We start from the raw sequence: 18,579 nt of genomic DNA, 5'->3' as shown, positions 1-18,579 counted from the left end.
GAGTTACATTATCAGTGCAACTTTGGCCTAATACTTTTAAAATTAAACTTGTCCAAACAGCATTAGAAATCTGAAATACAGACTTCTTTCCTTTATGATCTGCAAAGCTTCTTTCTTACTTGCATCTGGATCTACCAGAGTTCTACGACTTAAATCTCCATGCAATGCTTTGCAAATGCAGAAGCCAGCATTCATTTTACACGTTTCATGTGGATTTTGTAAGCAGCGTATTAAAGGAAAGCAATAAAATCTTCTCTTAGGTTAAGGTTTTTAAAAGCGCCTAACAGAGTAAGATGCTTGAGCACCACTGAGCTTCAAATTTAGCCCTTGAAATTAATCTTTCCCACCCTCATGTAGTATTAAGTCTCGTTAATAGCTAATACATCAGTTGCCTTTAAGATGCACATCTGTTTGTATATATGCACAAAGAAAAGTCTTTCTCGGGGGCATTGAAAATTATTTTCTACTGAATTGAGTAAGGTCATTTGGCAAAGCCATACAGGTCATCAATAATTAATCCAGGCGGGCAGAGCTGAGTCTCACGGTGCTTGCAAACACCCTGTTAGCTGGGATAGTTTGGCAAAGCAGGGGCCGTTCTTGGATTTTCTCAGCAAACAGCGAATGTGCATTTAACTTTTGAGGGGGAGAGGGAGGCTTGCTTTGATTGAAACCAGCTGTGCTGGACTTGCCTTGCAGCAGTCGGTGCATCTGTATGTCCAGTGCAGAGCTTCTGATCCCCCAGTCCACCCCATCCAGCCTGGGGGCCATCGCACTTAAACACACCTGGTGTATACAGTTCATTTCTCCCAAGTGCTCACAGGCTGCAGTAATGCAAGAGGTAGGATTTATCTCCATTAACTTTATCTAGACTTATCTGAAAGTTAGACCAGGCTTTTTGCACCTAACCCTGGCTGTCGAAGAACTGGTTCTGGGGTATGAGCTTATAATCTGTTTTAAATAGTCAGTCGGAAGAAAGAATATCTCTTCCAGAGGATGTTTCCTATCCGGGCTTGTTCTCTAAGAGGATGAGATGAAAACTGGATGAACGCCCTTCCCTTTCCACTCAGAGGGACCTGTCTGTCCCAAGGAGGAGGCTCCAGAAGAGGTTCTGGTGACCAGCCTGGGCACAGCATCTTGGTTTTAGACAGACAAGGCTGGGTGAATTGAGTCTGGGCCAGCATGATGGGGACAACCCAGGTGACCTCCCCCTTCCACTTGAGTCTTCTCTGAGGAGTCCCAGTCAAGTCTCCATCATCCCAAGCATGGAGTAAGACTGGCTTTTGAGCCAGGATGGTTTAACCTTTGGATTTGGGGTTGGATGGGACTGCAGTAGGTCCAAGCTCAGAGCCCGCATGCTGCCTTGAGCACGGGCAGAGGAGGGACCAGAACCCCGTGTGGCAGAAGGGGACACTTGAGTGTCTTACCACCCTGATGGCCACCAGGTTCCACCAGTCCCCAGGCCATGTGTGTTCAGGGAACCAGTTTAAGACCAGAACAATTGTGTGTGTGCTGCCCCATCTCCTCCACAGTAACGCTGGTGCAGATTATTTTAACGCCTAGCCCCTGCTGAACAGCTTTTCCTTTACAAGATGAGAAAATTCTCCAGTTTTGACAAGGAAAATTGCTGCCCAGATGCCTGAACACCGGTGCTCTGCTTGTTTAAATATTTGTTCAAACAAGCTTGACTTCTCTGGTGCATTTTTGCATGAGAGGTTTTGGAGGTGGGGGAAAGAACTCACTTCTAATAAAACTTCATGCTCTGGTGTAATCACATGAGAGCTTTTAGCCAACAAGTACCCTCTGACCCAATGGCAGCACTTCGCATCACGTCTCCCCATCGCCGTCCTGTGTTTCTTCATGCCTGTTTTTTACTTAAACAAGTATGTGGATTAACATGTATGTGTCCTATCCACAGCCCAAACAAAGACTTTCAGGACTTTTAATCTCCAAAACTCGTAATCTCGCGTGTTCACATGTGCTGTATTAGAGAAAATAAATAGGGTTGCGTGGAGGAAAATCCATTGACTTCCCCAGCCATGCGTGTTCAGTGGCTGCTTGGTGTCCTGCAAAAATGGCAGGAATTGGGATTGCTTGAGGGATAGTTTAGAACTGGTGTGAGTAAAGGTTGTGCTTGCAAAGAGGTGTATTGGAAATATTTGTATTGACCCTCTCGCAAGCTTTACACAGAATATCCATGGAAGTTCGCCACTGCCAGCGTCCAGCTTGTGATCTGTCCTGCTCTGAACCACTTCATACCTACCACTAGGATCACCATTTCCAACCTCCTCGCTGCTCGCCCTCGTGATGTCCTGCATCGGATCTTGGCGCAATTAGTGTCTTCTTAAAAGACCTGGTAGAGCAAACTGCAGCAGGGACACCAAGTGCTGCCCCATGCGCCTATTCTAGCCTGTCCAATGCTCTCAGCAGCCTCTTTGAAGCAGTTATTTCTGCAGTTACATATCTCAACTCATTAGAGCATCACCATGCAGCCAGCTGATTAGAAACAACCAGATTGCCACACCACTCTGAATTAAGTTTTCAGCACACGTGCATTTGAAAAGTACAAGTGTTCACCCCAGGAAGTGCCTTGAAATGCAGAAAAACAAAGATCTAGGGAATGTTTGCTACAATTTGCCCAACCTCTTTTATTTTAATCTAATGTATGCAGGAAGATAACTCCCTGTCCCCTCCATCTCAGTATTTTCATGTATGTTGCCTGGAGAAGTCTAGTACCTAAGCCGGTTCATTCTGCTCAGGTAAAACTGTAGCAGTTTAACATAAATGGGAGCGATTAAGAGGCAAGCCCACAGGCTTCCTTCAGGTGTCAGCAAACAATTTGGCTCTTAATTTCCGCCTGTTTGCAGATGCTTGAATATAAGTGAGTTGCAATTAAACACAATTAGCTGCGTGTGCAGTTCTGGGAGGTGAGAGGAGCAGTGGAAGACGCTGGTTTGCTCAGACATGGGTTGGCTTTGCTGGAGCTCTTGCAGACGTGTTGGCCAAGAGATGGCATGGGAAGGTCATCTCTAGAGGCCACCAGCTTCTGCAGCAATGTAGGAGATGTCCTCGGCTGCATGGCTTGTGGTGAGAAGCTTCTGTTGATGGTGCCCATCAACATCAAGCATCTTCCCAAATGATGGCAGCAAAGCAAAGGCAGGTACTAGCTGCTTCGTGAGGGCAAACCTTCTGCTCTCCAAAATCTAGTGTTTTAACCACAAAAACCTCTCTTTCTTTTCTGGGGGAGATCTGAGCATGATATGAGATATGGAGTCTAGCTATAGGATTCCCTGAAGTTCTGGGAGCTGCTCCAGCACTGGGTGCGTTTAGTGACTTTGGTGTTTCTAGTTGTCTCTCATCATTTTCTATGATTGTAACGTCAGAAAACGTGCTCCACAGCCACTCATCAGCCGCCCATCGGTGTGCTGTCAGTCACTGTGATTTATTTGGGTGTTCAGCGCCAAACTGATTAAATTGCACGTTTCACAAAAAGGAGAGTTTCACCCGTGGCACCGAGTGAAATTATTGCATCTGGCCAAAGAAACCAGCAAAGGTTACAGTGTCTGTTTACATTCCTCATAAAGAAAATCTTGTTAAACTCTCTCTCACATATTTTACAGCCGTGGTAAGAGCCCCTGAAGAATACGCTGTCAGGAGAAATGGTTTCAAGATTTGTATCTAATGTTATACAGCAGGAGTAGATGCTGTTTAATTGGGGAGTTGGTGGGAAGCCCGTGTGGTGACACAGAGAGATCCCTTGTGCAAACAGAGGGTTTGTGGGCCGGGTTTTGCTCTTGCGCATTAAGCTGTGCTGCTGGAAAGGGCAGCGACCGTGGGACACGGCGTTTCAGGTCAGGTTTGCCAAACAACCACAGCTCCTTACGCTGGAATGTGAGATCGTTTGTCTTTTTCAAATTAACTTCTGTGCCTTGCTTTGGCCCTGCGTGGTGTTTTTCCTACCTACCCCTATTTTTAAAGAACTATGCAAAAGCTAATTTTAACCTGCGATACTCATCGTGTGTTGATCAATCCCCATCTGTTCCTGTTCCGGCAGGTCTGGGGTCGAGCTGGATTCTGGGGCTGTTTCCATCTCTGTGGCTACCTCCACTTTTATCTGCTAAATGTTTTGTAATCCAGCTGTTTCCTTTTTGTTCTCCATATGTTTTATTGGAAATGAGCACTGAGGCGCTGAGAAAGTCATTCCAACCGGGACGTGAAGTTTCCTAGGGCAGCGTGACGGGAGGGTTTGGTGCTCAGACACCCCCTCCTTGCTCCTGGGGGGTGTAGATGTTCTGCCGCTCCAGTTCCCTGTGCAGAATTGGTCCCCTGGGAGAGTCCCAGCACAGCGCCCAAAGCACAGATTAAACCCGGCATCCCAACCGATACAAGAAAGGAAAGGGTTAACTCCAGGTCTGTTTTTAGCAATGCTCTCTTCTGCCTGTGTTTGCTTCATTCACTTTTAAAGACTCGTGGTGGTTCCTTCGAAGGACTGTGCAGCGTGGATCCTTCATCCATCAAAAATATTCAACTGCATCTGGGCGAGCTGTTGAGAAAATTACATAGTAGGTTGGGGCGATTCCTGATAGTGAGTCTAGGCAGGGAATTTAGCTGCCAGACAAGACCTACACAAGTGGGAATCTGACCCAGATAGTAAGTGAACCTTCTTATGTTTGCAGAAGCTGATTTTTCACTGCCCCTCATGATCTGGGATTTGCTTTTGTGCTTCACCAGGAGGGAACCATCCCTTTGGGCTCTGATACTGTGCTGGAGCTTCTCTTAGCACTGAGTGAAGAACTAAAATTGCAGCACCGGTTTTCTGCTTCCTTGGTGGCTCAGACCAAAGCACTGATCTGAACTAACCAGTTTAGTACAGGCACAGGATCTTGCTCAGAACGTGTGGGGTGGAGATATCTGCTCAGCTTCTGCAGCAGCGACAGTGATGGATGGTCCCTGGGAGAGGAGGATGTTTTGATGGACATGAGTGACTACCGAGCCTCGAGACCTTTGTCCGTGTTGTATCATGCTAAAGATACTTCATATCTTTAATGTGTTGTAATGTATAGATCAGTTTGGACGGCTTTTTCTTTTGAAGATCATGCACTTCTAACATTGCCCTGTGCACAGAGGGGCAGATCATGTATAAGGACCAACAAGGACCACCCTGGATTTCAGAGGGTCCCGTTGGCCAAGCCGCTTCTTTCCCTGACCGCTTCATATACCAGCGAGGTGGCCATAAGATGCAATGTTTGAACACAAGCCCTATGGGGAGAGGCTGAGAGAGCTGGGATTGTTTAGTCTGGAGAAGAGGAGGCTTAGAGGTGAGCTCAGCACTCTCTAGAACTACCTGAAGGGCAGCTCTAGCCAGGTGGGGATTGGTCTCTTCTCCCAGGCAGTCGGCAATAGGACAAGGGGGCATGGGCTTCAACTCTGCCAGGGGAAATTTAGGCTGGAGATTAGAAAGAAATTCTTTACAGAGAGAGTGGTCAGGCATTGGAATGGCTGCCCAGGGAGGTGCTGGACTCACCGCCCCTGGAGGTTTTGAAACTGAGACTGGACGTGGCACTTAGTGCCATGATCTAGTCAATGGACTGGAGTTGGACCGAGGGTTGGACTCGATGATCTCTGAGGTCTTTTCCATCCCAGTCCATTCTGTGATTCTGTGATTCTGTGATTCTGTGATGTAGGAACGAAGAGCCACATTTCACAGCTATCCTGGCCAGCTTGGGCTGGAAAATGTTCTTTGTTGCACATACCGGGGCTGTGGTGCCCAGCAGCTCCCAGGAGCCCTGAATTACTGAAGAGAGAGTTTCCCCAAGGCTGCAGTTGAGTTTTCACAAGCGAGTTTGTGCACTGGCCAAGACTGCTGACAGCTACAGAATATTGTTTTCTGTCATTTTGATTTATGTTCTTCTCTGCAACCAGAGTCCCATGTAAAAAAAAAATAAATATATATATATATATATATATATATAAAAAATCAGAAGGAGTTTGTCTTTAAAAGCTCAATGCAAGTTGATTCTTCAGCTGACCTAGTGAATTAAATATATTTTTAGCTTTTTTTATTTATTTATGGAATATAAAAAAGAAAAGTACTACAAAAGTAACCTCCACTGCCAGTTTTGAGACCTGCTGTGGTGATTTCTGTTGTGCAACGCAAAAAGTCTCATTGTCCCTGGAAGAGAGAAACCTTGAGAGCGAAGATCTGCTCTTGGCTGAAGTTTCCACACAGGACATGGGGGCCGAGCTCTGGAGCAGTTCTCCACTGAAGGGTATCTTAAAACTCCCTGTAACTGGGGGTTTCTCCTAGAAAACAACCCAAATCCCCCAGCGGGAGGCTGGACATGGGTCTCTGCCCCCCTCGGACAGCAGAAAAAGGGCTCGTCATGCATCATCTTGGGTTTGCCCGGAGGTTTTGTGAACTCGCTTCTGGCACCCAGACTTGTGCTCGTTGCGCTACGTTTGGAGCATCGCTTCTTGGCGTTAGTATTTGGGGATTATTGCTTGCAGTTTCCTTCCGACAGATGCTTAAAAGAGCAATACTGAGCTGGGGAAGGGGGGGGAAGGAAAAAAAGCGTTGCTTGGCTATTTGTGTGCAGTTGTGTGAGCTACAAAGCGTTCCGTGAGACAAAGGAAGAGGCCACATGAAACAGCTCTTGGAGTGGCACTAACAGGAATAAAAGCTCCAAGCACGGCCCTGGGAAAAGGCGAGAGAGCAGGGAAGTGGGTTCTATTCCAGTTCTCTGCTTTCCTACAGCGCTCAGACAGTTTTATTTACAGCATCTCCCCCACCTTAGCGGTGATGAGCATATAGATAATGTACGATATATGATATGTCTCAAAAATGTAACTCCAAATTGTGCCGTGGGCTGAAACGAAGTACATTTTCCAGCCGTGGGGTAGGGATGGATAGGTTGGATATTAGGAAAAATTTCTTCCTAGAAAGGGCTGTCGGACATTGGAATTGCAGTGGTGGAGTCACCATCCCTGGAGGGGTTTCAAAGGTGTTTAGATGAGGTTCTCAGGGACATGGGTTAGTGCCAGTTTATGGTTGGATTTATTGTGAGTGAGGCTGGTTGGCTGCAGCACGGGTGGCAGGACAGTATTTTGGACGTATGGGTAAAAATAGCTTATTTCCTAATTTGTTTTCCTGCAGTATATATATAGACACACACACATATATATATACACCCACCCCTACCACAGCACACATCAAGTGTATACAGGGCATTTCCTCGATGACTGGTATTTAGCAGCTCAGTTACAGATGGATTTCTGTGCAGTCAGCACCAATATCAATGGCAATGTGCTTTTCATAGATCGAGTGCTGTGTCATTGAAAATTTCTTGAAGTGCTCATTTCAAGCAGTTCTTAAAATTTCCTCCTAATGTATGAGCTAGGAAAGAAACATTTTTCAGGGTGCAAAATGGGAAGAAATTTTGTTCATTGCTTTTTTTAGATCTTCATTCAAATTAGTGCCAAGAAATAAGTATTTTACCACACACACCCCCAAAGCTATTTCTGTATTCATAAAAGCCACTTGGTTAAATCAGGGGGTAGAGCAATAATTGCCACCTAAGGAATAGACGCATACTGGATTTTTACTTGCTTTATATTTGAAGGCTTTTCTCCATTTTATAATATAACTTGCTTTAACTTCAGCAATCTAAATTCTTCTTCAGTTCAGGAGAACCTAAAAACCCTTATAATTGCTTTTCTTATTGCAACCAACCCCTGTAACAAGATGAACCTTGGATAATTAAATAAAGACCCATGGAATAACCTTCTGCCTTTTAAATAAGATGCTTTTATGACAACCAGCACCAATGTAGAGCCTGTTTCAGGGAGCCATGGTCCTTGTGGCAGACACGGCTTTGCAAGTGTCACAAGGAAAGCTGAATATCAGTGTCATTTATTTTACCTCATTGCATACTGTAGCTTCACAGCAAGTAAAACCTCAAGCATCACGGGCTCCTGAAAGAGAATGGGCCTTTGCAAGGAGCTCATGTGCGTGGATGTGAAAAATAGACAGAAAGTAAATAGCCCTGAGGAGCTTCAGTGCTGCAACTGAAGAAATCATTTGGTACTTGTGTGGACAAGTGTTCCCCAAGTTCTGCACATCATAGATAATAGTAATAATCTCTCTGCCTCCCATGCATCCGATGGGAAATGCATCTTCCCCGCTGAGAAAATGGCTTGTGCTAAATAAAGGTTTGTCCTTAACAGGGAGTGAGAGAGATAGGAGGTGGACATGAGGGCTCTCATCTCTTTCCCAAAGAAAAGCCATTAAGCGTATAAAATACATATATTTTCTCCACAGCAGCAGTTGGGTTTCCCAGCCCAAAAAGTCACAACAGGACCACAAGGTTTAAAAAGATGTCTTCCCCACCAGCAATGCTGCTGAGTCAGTGAAATCCGATTGTGCATCTGTGCCTCGTTAGGCAAGTACCTCTAATTAAATCATTGGCAACAAATGGCTTCAAGCTGCTCTGCTTTGGGATGGTGACTTGCAGTGAGGGTGTTTGACCCTTTTCATGGTGATGTCTGAAACCACCACTGTTAGACTGACAAGAAGATGATGGGCCTGCAAAATTAAACCCTGACAGAGCCTTCCCATTATTTGAAGCTACAAACAGACCTTCCACATCTCTAGGTCAGAAGTGAGTTATCTTCTTTGCCTATTTCTAGAGAAAAAGCACAGGGGAATAATTACTTGCGCAGTTTTTAGGATCCTAGGCTCATAGTGAAGTGTCCGCCCAGAGATCCCTGTTGGATTCTGCTGTTGCTTGAATGAAAAAGTGCCATGTAAAATACAGTGCGTTAATTTGGGTTAATTTAATGATGTAGATTGTCTTTCATACAAAGTTTTGCGCAGCCCAGTTGCAAAAAGGATGTGGGATGTACTGTAGCACCCAGGAAGGACCTGGGTATGGGGGGAAAAGGGGGGAGAAAGGCAGAAAATGGAGGAATGTGAGATGCAGGCTCACCTGAGGATGCTCCGTTTGGTGCTACCCTGGGCTCTGGTGACATGGGACCTGCTTGGGGGCTTGTCCATGCTGAGCTGTGCCTTCGTGTCTCCTTTGCAGGCCTAGTGATGAAAACCACCCCCACGTGAAGCCTGATGCCTACGTGAACAACCTTGCCGAAGCCGTTGACGTGATCCTCCAGCAGATATAAAGCCGGGGGTGGCTGGAAGAAATGAGGAGGTGACCTCTCGTACAGCCCCTTCACGAGGCTGCTTTGTCTTCCCCAACCTCCATCGGACACTGACAGACCCAGGCTTGCCTGGGGTGCCGAGCGCCTGCATTCCGAAATATTTCACGTAATGGTACTAAAATGATTTACTGATCTTATTAGGGAAACACCAACCCTGCCATCCTCTGACACACCTGGAACACCTTCCCGTGGTGCTGTGTCCCCACCAGCGCAGGTGGAATCAGCTCTTCTTAGCTGCGCTGAGCCTTGTCTGCCCCAGGGGACCCTGAGGATGATGAAGGGCTCGGGCCGATGCTGGGGTTTCTGCCCCATTTAACTCTTCGCTCACACATGGACTCAACCCGGAGGTGCCCAGGTGGGAAACAGGGGACCCCACACTCCTTCACAGACAGGCTTGGTTGCTTAACTCACCCTTTCTGTGCCTTTTGGGGTGCCTGAGATGGGATGGGAGATGTCCTTGTGGGGTGAGGGAGGCCACCAAGCCCTGGGTGCACCAGCCCAGCCCCTGTGGCAAACCAGTAACTGTGTTCCTGCCATGATTAGTGCCTGTTGGGCACTGCCCTGGGTTAGGGCTTGGGAACGTGGTAATGCTGTGACATGTTATGGAATAACCGCACTGTCAGGAATAAACTCTGTCCTGTGGATCTGTTTGTTGTTGTGTTCAGTCACATCCTTGCTGGAGGGGATGTTCAGATGATGTGATTGTGACAACCAACGGTAGGACAAGGGGTAATGGGTGCAAACTGGAACACAGGAGGTTCCACTTCAATATGAGAAGAAACTTCATCACGGTGAGGGTGGCAGAGCCTGGCCCAGGCTGCCCAGGGGGTTGTGGAGTCTCCTTCTGTGCAGACATTCCAACCCGCCTGGACACCTTCCTGTGTAACCTCATCTGGGTGTTCCTGCTCCATGGGGGGATTGCACTGGATGAGCTTTCCAGGGCCCTCCCAATCCCTGACATCCTGTGATTCTGTGATCTGAAATGCCTTTTCCCTGTTTGGAATAAGCTGGCGAGGGCTGTGGGACCGATGGGCTTTTCCTTCTCTCTCAGGGGAATCCTGTGGCAGACGTGGCTTTGGCTCTGCGACAAAGGCAACTCGGTTCTGCCCGGTGCTGGTGCTCCTGGCTTTAAGTTTCCAGTCTCTCTAAAGCACCAGCTCCATTCTCAATTCTCCTGCCATGACTACAAATTCTGCTTTATAAATATTATGTGGAAACATTCAGCCACTTCCTTTTTTTAACTTCTGAGTAATAATTGCTAAACTTTCTTCCAATTCCCTTGGATACCCAAACCACACAGGTGCACCGTTTGGGCTTTAACCTGCTTCAGACCTCCCACGGGACGATGGAAAGGTAAGAAATAACGCACGTATTACATATATTTATCTATACATGCACAGTGTGCTCTGGCTGCTGCCAGCACTCAGCTACTGCTCTTTGCATTTGCAAGCAGGAGGTAAATAATAATTGCAGCTATGTTTCCAGCACTCCCAGCCCCTAAAGGTGACCCTGAGGGATGCCCAAGTGATGCTCCGTGTTTCTGGAGCAGCCTGTGAGTGTTGGAAGCTTGTTTTTCAGAGCTACCAGCCCTTGGGGACAGCAAGGGAGAGAGGACTAGGAATTAAACTATAGTAAAATAAACCACATCTGGGAAAATGACCTTAGTGCATTTTTTTTAATCTGTTTTTGTATCTTTTTTATCCTCTGGGTAGCAGTTCAGCCAAAGTGTACAGCACTGTGTGCATCCATGAGCACGTGAAATGGTGCTTGAATGTTGGGGCTGTGACAGATCACTGCGAATTTCTTTTTTATCCTATAATTCTTCCTTTTTGTTCTATTATACTAAGCTTATCACTTCAATCTGATTAAGTTTAGGCAGATAAACATCCTGCCATCTGTCATGAAACTTTTTAAACTGTTTGCTTACTCAGAGAAACACAGACGTTTTCCTTTCTGGTTTACAAAGGCTGCAGGGAGATATTAATTACCCTGTTTCCCCAAGAATTTATTTAATACCCCACGTGCTCTTGCCCTGCTCTGGGCTCTTGGTTTGCTCGGGTTTAGATTTTAAGGGGCAAGGAGGGTGTTGGTCTCTTCTCCAAAGTAACAAGTGGTAGGACAAGAGAAAACAGCCTCAGGTTGCACCAGGGGAGGTTTAGATTGGATATATGGAAAAATTTCACTAAAGAAAGGGCTGTGGGGCATTGGAACAGGCTGTCCAGGGCAGTGGTGGAGTCACCATCCCTGGAGGGGTTGGACAGACGTGTAGATGATGTTCTTAGGGACATGGGTTAGTAATGGACTTGGCAGTGTTGGGTTAATGGTTGGACTTGATGATCTTAAAGGTCCTTTCCAACCACAACAATTCTCTTATTCTTTAATTATCTTTGTCCTTAAACAAAAAGCATAAGATGCTACTTTGCACTGAAATGTTGATTTGCAGCTAAACAACAGCCATAACATCACAAAATACCCATTTTTCTGGTGCAATCCAAGGCTGGGACACCCTTTACCATTTCTAACCCAGACACCCAAATGCAGGGTCCCACCTGGGGGGGCTTTCCTAACCCACATCCATTTTTGTGACCCCCATCCCCAATGTCCCCAACCCCACAGCAGCACCACCCGGCCACAGGGACAACACAGAGAGAGGCGAGACGCCAGCCGGGGGTTATTGAACCAGGAAGCTTTATTTACACAGTAAAAGTAACAAGCAATTTCCTGAGACTGAGCTGCTCTAGTGCAATATCAAGTCACGGAGGGGGGATGAGTGGGCAGCCCCTCCCCGGGGACACGCACGTCCCGCTGCGCTTGTGCATCTGCAGCGAGACTTGGCTACTACAGGTCAGAGCTTCAGAAGGCTTTTTCTTTTCTCTTTTTGTTTCTTTTTTTTATTATTATTTTTTTATTTTTTTACTTATTTTTTGGCCATCCTCTCCTTTGATTTCTGGAACATAAACCAATGAAAAGCACCGCTACAATCCTCTAACGTCCTACGTTCGGTCTGGCAGCCTGGTTCAGCCAGGAGCTTTTTCAACAATGCACTTGAAAGGCGACTTTATGGGCCGAACGGGCTACGCTATAACGTGGAAAAATTACAATCTATTTTACAAATACTTCTGTCTCTTTTTGAAGATATAAACTTTCATAGGACAGGCTCAAAGAGCTGTATCTGCACACACACAAACCCCCCATGCACCTGCTAAGACTTGTCTTATTAAACTCCTTTTATTCAGGACTCGTGCCTTATTGCTGCCAACACCAGCTCGCTCATCCTGGGTCGCACCTTGGACAAGCCACCGAGTCTCTTCACAATATTGAGCCTGTTTTAGCTACAATAACATCCATTGCCTGTATATTACTTTAATATCACATTCTGGCAGCCGGCAGGAAGTTGCTGGGGGAGGTTACCGAAGCATCTGTGTAATAAAGTCCTTTAAAAACCACGAGCAAGACCCTTCCCCTGGGGTGATGGTCGCAGGGTCCAGAGCTCCCAATGCCGGGGAGCAAAACCACTTCGGACTTTACAATCAACAGGATGTCCCCCTGACTCTGAGGCACATACTATATTATATTTAATATTTTTTAATTATTTTATTTATATATATATTTATATATATATAAATCCGCAAATGGTTTCTTTTTTTACCTCTACAGAGAGAGAAAAAAAAAATTTAAAAGTAAGGCTTTCTTAAACTAAGTACATGAAATCATACAAATCCAACAACGAAATAACCCAACAGAACACCACCCTGGCCCCCAAACCGTCACTACCTGCAGCCTGTGCAGCCCAGGATAAGGCCATGACTCATTGGAGAAGCGTCTTTAGTAAGGCAAACGGGTTGTGCTGTGTGTAAACTGAACGCTACGGCGACTACAGCTGGGTAGTGGTCCATGGGTCACCATCCTGCTGGGGGGGGTCGCATGGCACCGGTCACAGCCCTTGGAAAGAAAACAGGAGCCCTTGGGAATTACAGCCCCGGTGATGCACCTGGAGCCCTGCGGCTGCAGCCAGACATGGATTTGGGGTTAATTTGCCCTTTTTTCGGTCAGGCAGGAGGTGCCAGTGGGAGGCGTGTACCCCGAAAGCGGGGACGTGTCGGGGGTATCGAGCATCAGGAAGACTCAAAGCCGAGAATCATGTCGTGGTTGTGGGGAAACGCTGCCACAGCTCAACACTCCCAAAAGTCTGAGACGGGCAGCGCTTTCCATAACAGGAGGGCTAAAAATGAAGCCAAGATGTGTTTTCTTCCAGACGATGCCTCAAGCAACACTTTAAAAGAGCTGGAGGGTTCCCCGAAATGAAAAGACATCCCTGTTGTCCCCTCCCGGACTATTTGGGACTGGCGCTGCCTACCAAAGCCTGGCCTAGGGGGAGCAGACTAAACCTCTGCGGTGCCAGGAGGGGGATAAAGCTATAGAACAGCGGATGGGTTCTCCTGGGATGGGAGACACATCCCGAACCACCGCAGGAAAAAAGTGCACTAACATAACCAGAAATGATGAATAACACCTGTACCAGTGGCTCTCAGCCCCTCCTGATTTACGGACTCCTACAGATGGTGCTGAACCCTGTTAAAAATGTTACTTCTTCAATTACTGTTGGTATAGATGACCTTTTTCTTTACCTTTCTTGCTTTTGCAGAGCTCGGGAAGTAAACCCTGAGCCTGAGACAACCTGCAGAAGACGCTGGAAGCCACTTGTACAGCTTTCCTAGAGCTTTAGATAAACACACAAACAAAAAAAAAAAGAGGGAGAAAATAAAAATACATGTCCTTCTAAACCTGTTAGCAAGCAGACAGCTTATTTTTTACCAAAGAGAATTCCTAACGTACAAACGTAATGGTCACCACTTTATCTGTGCTTAAAAAAGGCACAGGAAGAGGAAAAGCTTTCAGTGCTGCTACCTGGATTTTCAGCCTTTTTGTCAGCTGATTTTTTGTCAAGTAACCCCGCGGCGTCTCGGGCGTGCAGCCCCTTCACAGTAAGACAGAGAGAAAAGAAAAAGAGGGCGGCAGCTGTGCCTCAGGTAGCAAAGAGGGCACAGCTGCTGGGAATTGGGTAAACAGCCCAGCCCCACTCAAAATCGGGTGATAGGAACCCGAGATAGGGTGGCACCGAGCCCCATGGGGCCTTTTCCTGATGGGTTTCAAAGAAGGGATTGGTATGGAAAAATAGAGGGATGATTTGAGCATCCTCGGGCAGCGCCCGCCGAGCGCTGCTGCGGATGCTGCTCCGCGTTGGAGCTGTGCGGGGCCAGTGGGTCCCTTTAATTCCTCATCAGGAAAATAAAATTAAGAAAAAAAGTAAAAATCCAGCTCTTACCATTATTAAATTTAAGCAAAACACTTCACTTGTGATTTCCTTCTCATGGCACTGCCAGGGATGCTGCTGGGACACAGCCGGGGAAGAGGAGCCGCAGCCGGCCCTGCAGCCACCAGCCAGCGCTTGGTTTGCAAATCTCAATATTCTGGTTTTCCCCCACTTTTTCCAGTCCCATGGGTGTTGGTTTCTCCTTGTGCATCCCCTAAGAAGAAACAAGCACAGGTGGGAACCGGGGGAACATGGACAGCCCCATCGGCTCCAATACAAAGTCGGCAAAAGCCATTTACTCACTAAATGCGAATTTTTAGCGGTCTCTGTGCCCAGTTTCCCCAGCCGGGCAGGTGGTTTCTCCTGACTAGCTGATCTCTGGCTACAGTAGTTACAAAGAATTTCAAGGTTCGCACACACACGCAAATTGCTCGGAATACCTGATGAAATTTTGGCAAAGCTGCTTCATCCCCTCCAGCCGGCGGGAGGAGAGCGGCGACAGGACCCGCCAAACCCCGCGGGGAGCCCTGTGGCTCTGCTGGCAGCCCCCCAACCCAGGCCAAGGGGACCCGCTCCCTCCTCAGTTGTTTTCAATCTGCTCAATATCTATCTCGCCGTCCAGCTGGAAGAGGCTCTCGGCGCCCGCCCCGCCGCTGCGCCACGCCGCCCCGTCTTCCTCCTTCCCGCCGCCATCCTCCTCCTCCTCGCAGGAGAGGTCGTCCCTGCTGGCCCGGTGCTCATCGGCCCGTGAGCGTGGCGGCTCCGGGACCGGGGTGCAGGCGGGGGTCCTGCCCGGCATCACCTCCGGGGAGCGGGGTGCCGCGGTCCAGGGCTGGGGGGCAGGGAGGCGCTGGGAACCGTCCTCAGCTGCAGCACTAAGGCAGGTGAGGCTGTTGAAAGTCTGGCGGTTCTGCAAAGACAAGCGGGGAAAAAAGCAGCTGAGACGTGCGGGGACAGAGACCAGAGGGAATCCTGAGGCTGCCTCAGATGAGGCGAGAGTCCCCCAAACCTGCGACCCCCCCATCCCAGCAGATCAGCTGAAATATCCAACTCCAGGAGCTGAGCAGCTGCTGCAAACCCCGACCTCCCCATGGCAGCTCCTGCGCTTCTCCCACCCCTGCAATATCAAATCCAGGCCCATCCTGGTCCAGATCAGCTCCACCATTCTATGATTCCACCACCACCTGCACCCCATGCGCCTCCCAGTCGCACGCGTAAGGCCGTACAGAGCAGTTCTCCCAAAAATAAATGAGTGTTTCCAACAACCCCACGTACTAAACTAGCTACAAGAAACTCCAGCCCTTCTTTAAGCAGCTGGAGCTTGTGTGCTGCTCAACCCTCTGTTGTGATGGGTGTCCTCCCTCGTTAAATACTATGCAGGTCAGTTCTCTGTCCCTTGTCTCTCTAATGAAAAGGGCCCACAGCTGGTTGCCTTGGCCAGAAACTTGATTTAGTTGATGTACCATCACATCTTCAAAACAGTTTCAATTTCCAGCAATAAGGAGCTCACAGGCATTCAAACCCCTCCAGAGCAGACACAACCTCTTGGAGATGCCGTGTGACCACAAGCGTGCTTACCTGACAGGGCATGCCTTCTACCTGCGTTGTTTTTTAAAGGAGTAAACAAAATCCTAATTAGCGAATGCCAATGGAAATAACGTGGCCATCCCGCTGGTGTGCTCTGAGCAGAAGAGTGTGGAGCATCTCAGCAATTCGTGAAAGCTTCTCACAACAGACAGCGTGCAAAACACGTGTGCGATGGTGAACTCGCTTCACAGACACCTGTCCTGGCCACATCCCACCCCATGGCCCTGAACATGCATCCAACAAATACCCGGGGGGAAGGCAGCCCCCTCACAAGTTGAAGACGCTCACCTGATCCCAAATCCTCCAAAATCACACCAATAAATAGGTATGAGCACACAAATCCCCTTCTCCTCACAGCTGCTTTTCCTGATGTGGGGTTTACGTGCAGTAGGAAACTTGAAGCATATTTGCAATGAGCCAGGACTCCTGCTTAGGACATTCTTGGCTTTTCAAAATCCCTTCTTGGGAGCGGTTTATTTAGTGTCAATAGAAACCTCAGTGATAAGAAGACTGCAGCATGGGTACATGGCTTAAATTTTATCTATAGCAGATGAAGAAAATCTACTCTAAAGGAGGAAAACTCCATGAGAAGTTAAGGGCAGCTCATGGCTCGGTGGCAATATGGATCAGGTGGGATTCCCTTGAGGCTTCACCAGCACCTGGCATCAATCAGCACTTTCTCAAACAAGCTGTTTGATGGGTTAAATCTGCAAACACAGGTACCAGCAGCTCTTTGAGAGCCTGGAACAGCAAAAACCTGGCAAGTAAGGACTTTTTAACAGGGCCTGTTGTGATAGGACAAGGGGTGGTGGTTTTAAACTAAAGGATGGAGATTCAGGCTGGACATGAGGAAGAAAATGTTGCCCCTGAGGGTGGTGAGAGCCTGGCCCAGGTTGGCCAGAGAGGTGGTGGATGAACCATCCCTGGAGACATCCCAGGCCAGGCTGGACGGGGCTCTGAGCAACCTGAGCTGCTGAAGATGTCCCTGCTCATGGCAGGGGTGGGATGAGCTTGCAAGATCCCTTCAACACAAACAGTTCTGTGATTCTCTGAAGGGGGTTTAGGCTGGAGACAGCAAGCGGGGATGTGTAGGAGGGTGTACTGTGCTTCCAACACAGAGCATGGCTAAGAATTTCTGAAAGCTGTAAAACCTCATCACCAGAACCTGTTAATACAGGTCAGGCAAATGTCACTGAACTAACATGGGTGTCCAAACATCCCCCCAGACACGCCTGAGTCATTTATGCACATTTACTTGAGGGTTAGTTGTTTTTTTTGTCTTTCAAATCCAAGCTGGAAGTAACTCCACCAAAATAACTTACCCCAGGCTCTAAATGAAGCAAAAATCATCTCTTTACATACCCCCCCTGAGGGATACAGGTCAAAGCCCCAGCTATTTTGCATTCCAATAATTTCTTAAGAAATCCCAAGTACTTGTGCTGAATTTGTACCCACTGACCACACGTTGTTTAGAGTCTTTGGCCATCAGGCTAAATGATGCATAAAGGTAAAACGAGCTGTAGCAGGAGATGATGCAAGGGCTGTTGTATCTGAAAGGAGAAGCTCCTGCTGCCCAAGGAGTAGTTGGCTGCTGCCCAAGCTCCATTTCACGTGGCCTTCAGTCTCTGAAACCTTCCAAAAACCCACAACTCCATGTGAAAAACCAAGCATTTGTCCTCTAAAAACCCAACTGCACCCAATCCCCACGTCATCCTTCTCCTGTTTTTTTTAAATCCAAGCTGTGCCTTTCCATGTGGTCTGTCTTCTAACAGCTTCAAGCAGAGATCTGCACATTGTGGTTAATGGACAACCTGTAATTACCGCTGCTCTTGGAGAAGCCCTGAGGACACAGGAGAAATATTCCCTAAGTACTTACAAAAATTTGCAAGCGTATTTCCAAAAGCGGTTTAGGTACTTGAAAGCCTGAGTCTCCTGAAAGTCAACAGCCGTCTCAGAAGTGCAAATCCTTTCTACAAACAAAAAGCTGGCAATTCAGAGAACGTTGATTTTTCTTCTGCTAATCAAGCTCATCTCCGGGCTGCGGCGCTTCCTTGGGCTCGGTACCCAGGTGTGAGCATGTCGGGCTGATACGGGTGGGCCAGAGCATCCTCAGAGGGTGGAAGATGCTCTGCAAAGCTTCAGAGAAAGAGATGGGTGATGCCTGTAGTGATGAATGAAGGAGGATGCAACCTGGAGAGCAACTAAACAGGTCCAAGGCGCACTCTTCCCATCCAAATTACAAGTGTTTCCAAGGTTGGAAACATCTCCAAGAACAGCCGTGAATGTACTTGACTTTCAGGGAAATTTTGCATTTTATGGGACTTTGGCAAGATAACCGAGCCAGCGGCCTCATTTCCCTGCTCAAATCCACACATGCTGCAACCCAACGTTTTCCACGAACTGCCTTGAGTCGTTCCGGGTAATATTTTCACCTTCCCTGTAACGGGATGGAAAAACCCTTCTGATGG

General features: G+C 47.6%; 2 protein-coding genes across 8 annotated transcripts in view; one reads left to right on the top strand and one right to left on the bottom strand.

Annotated features, from left to right (window-relative positions):
* LHPP (phospholysine phosphohistidine inorganic pyrophosphate phosphatase) overlaps positions 1–9,854 on the top strand; it is a 76,179-nt gene extending 66,325 nt beyond the window's left edge. For 4 of the 5 annotated variants that reach the window (XR_010473368.1, XR_010473367.1, XR_010473365.1 and 1 more), the window contains one exon: positions 9,081–9,854. Coding sequence is in view for 1 of the 5 variants with exons in the window: in XM_065066763.1 (XP_064922835.1) it covers positions 9,081–9,171 (91 nt within the window). In the remaining 4 variants the exon portion in view is untranslated. Of the gene's footprint in view, positions 1–8,314; positions 8,436–9,080 lie in introns of all 5 variants that reach the window. The other variant, XR_010473366.1, reaches the window with a different exon arrangement.
* A 2,027-nt stretch (positions 9,855–11,881) lies between these two features.
* The window catches only part of FAM53B (family with sequence similarity 53 member B), a 48,206-nt gene continuing 41,508 nt past the window's right edge, over positions 11,882–18,579 (bottom strand). For all 3 annotated transcript variants that reach the window (XM_065066761.1, XM_065066760.1, XM_065066762.1), the window contains one exon: positions 11,882–15,434. In XM_065066761.1, coding sequence (XP_064922833.1) covers positions 15,105–15,434 — 330 coding nt within the window. In that variant the 3' untranslated portion in view covers positions 11,882–15,104. The remainder of the gene's footprint in view (positions 15,435–18,579) is intronic.

Source organism: Columba livia, chromosome 6 (genome assembly GCF_036013475.1).
Source record: "Columba livia isolate bColLiv1 breed racing homer chromosome 6, bColLiv1.pat.W.v2, whole genome shotgun sequence".
NCBI classification, from domain to species: Eukaryota; Metazoa; Chordata; class Aves; order Columbiformes; family Columbidae; genus Columba; species Columba livia.
Note: the sequence above shows the minus strand (reverse complement) of the source record. Positions and strands in the feature narration are given on the sequence as shown.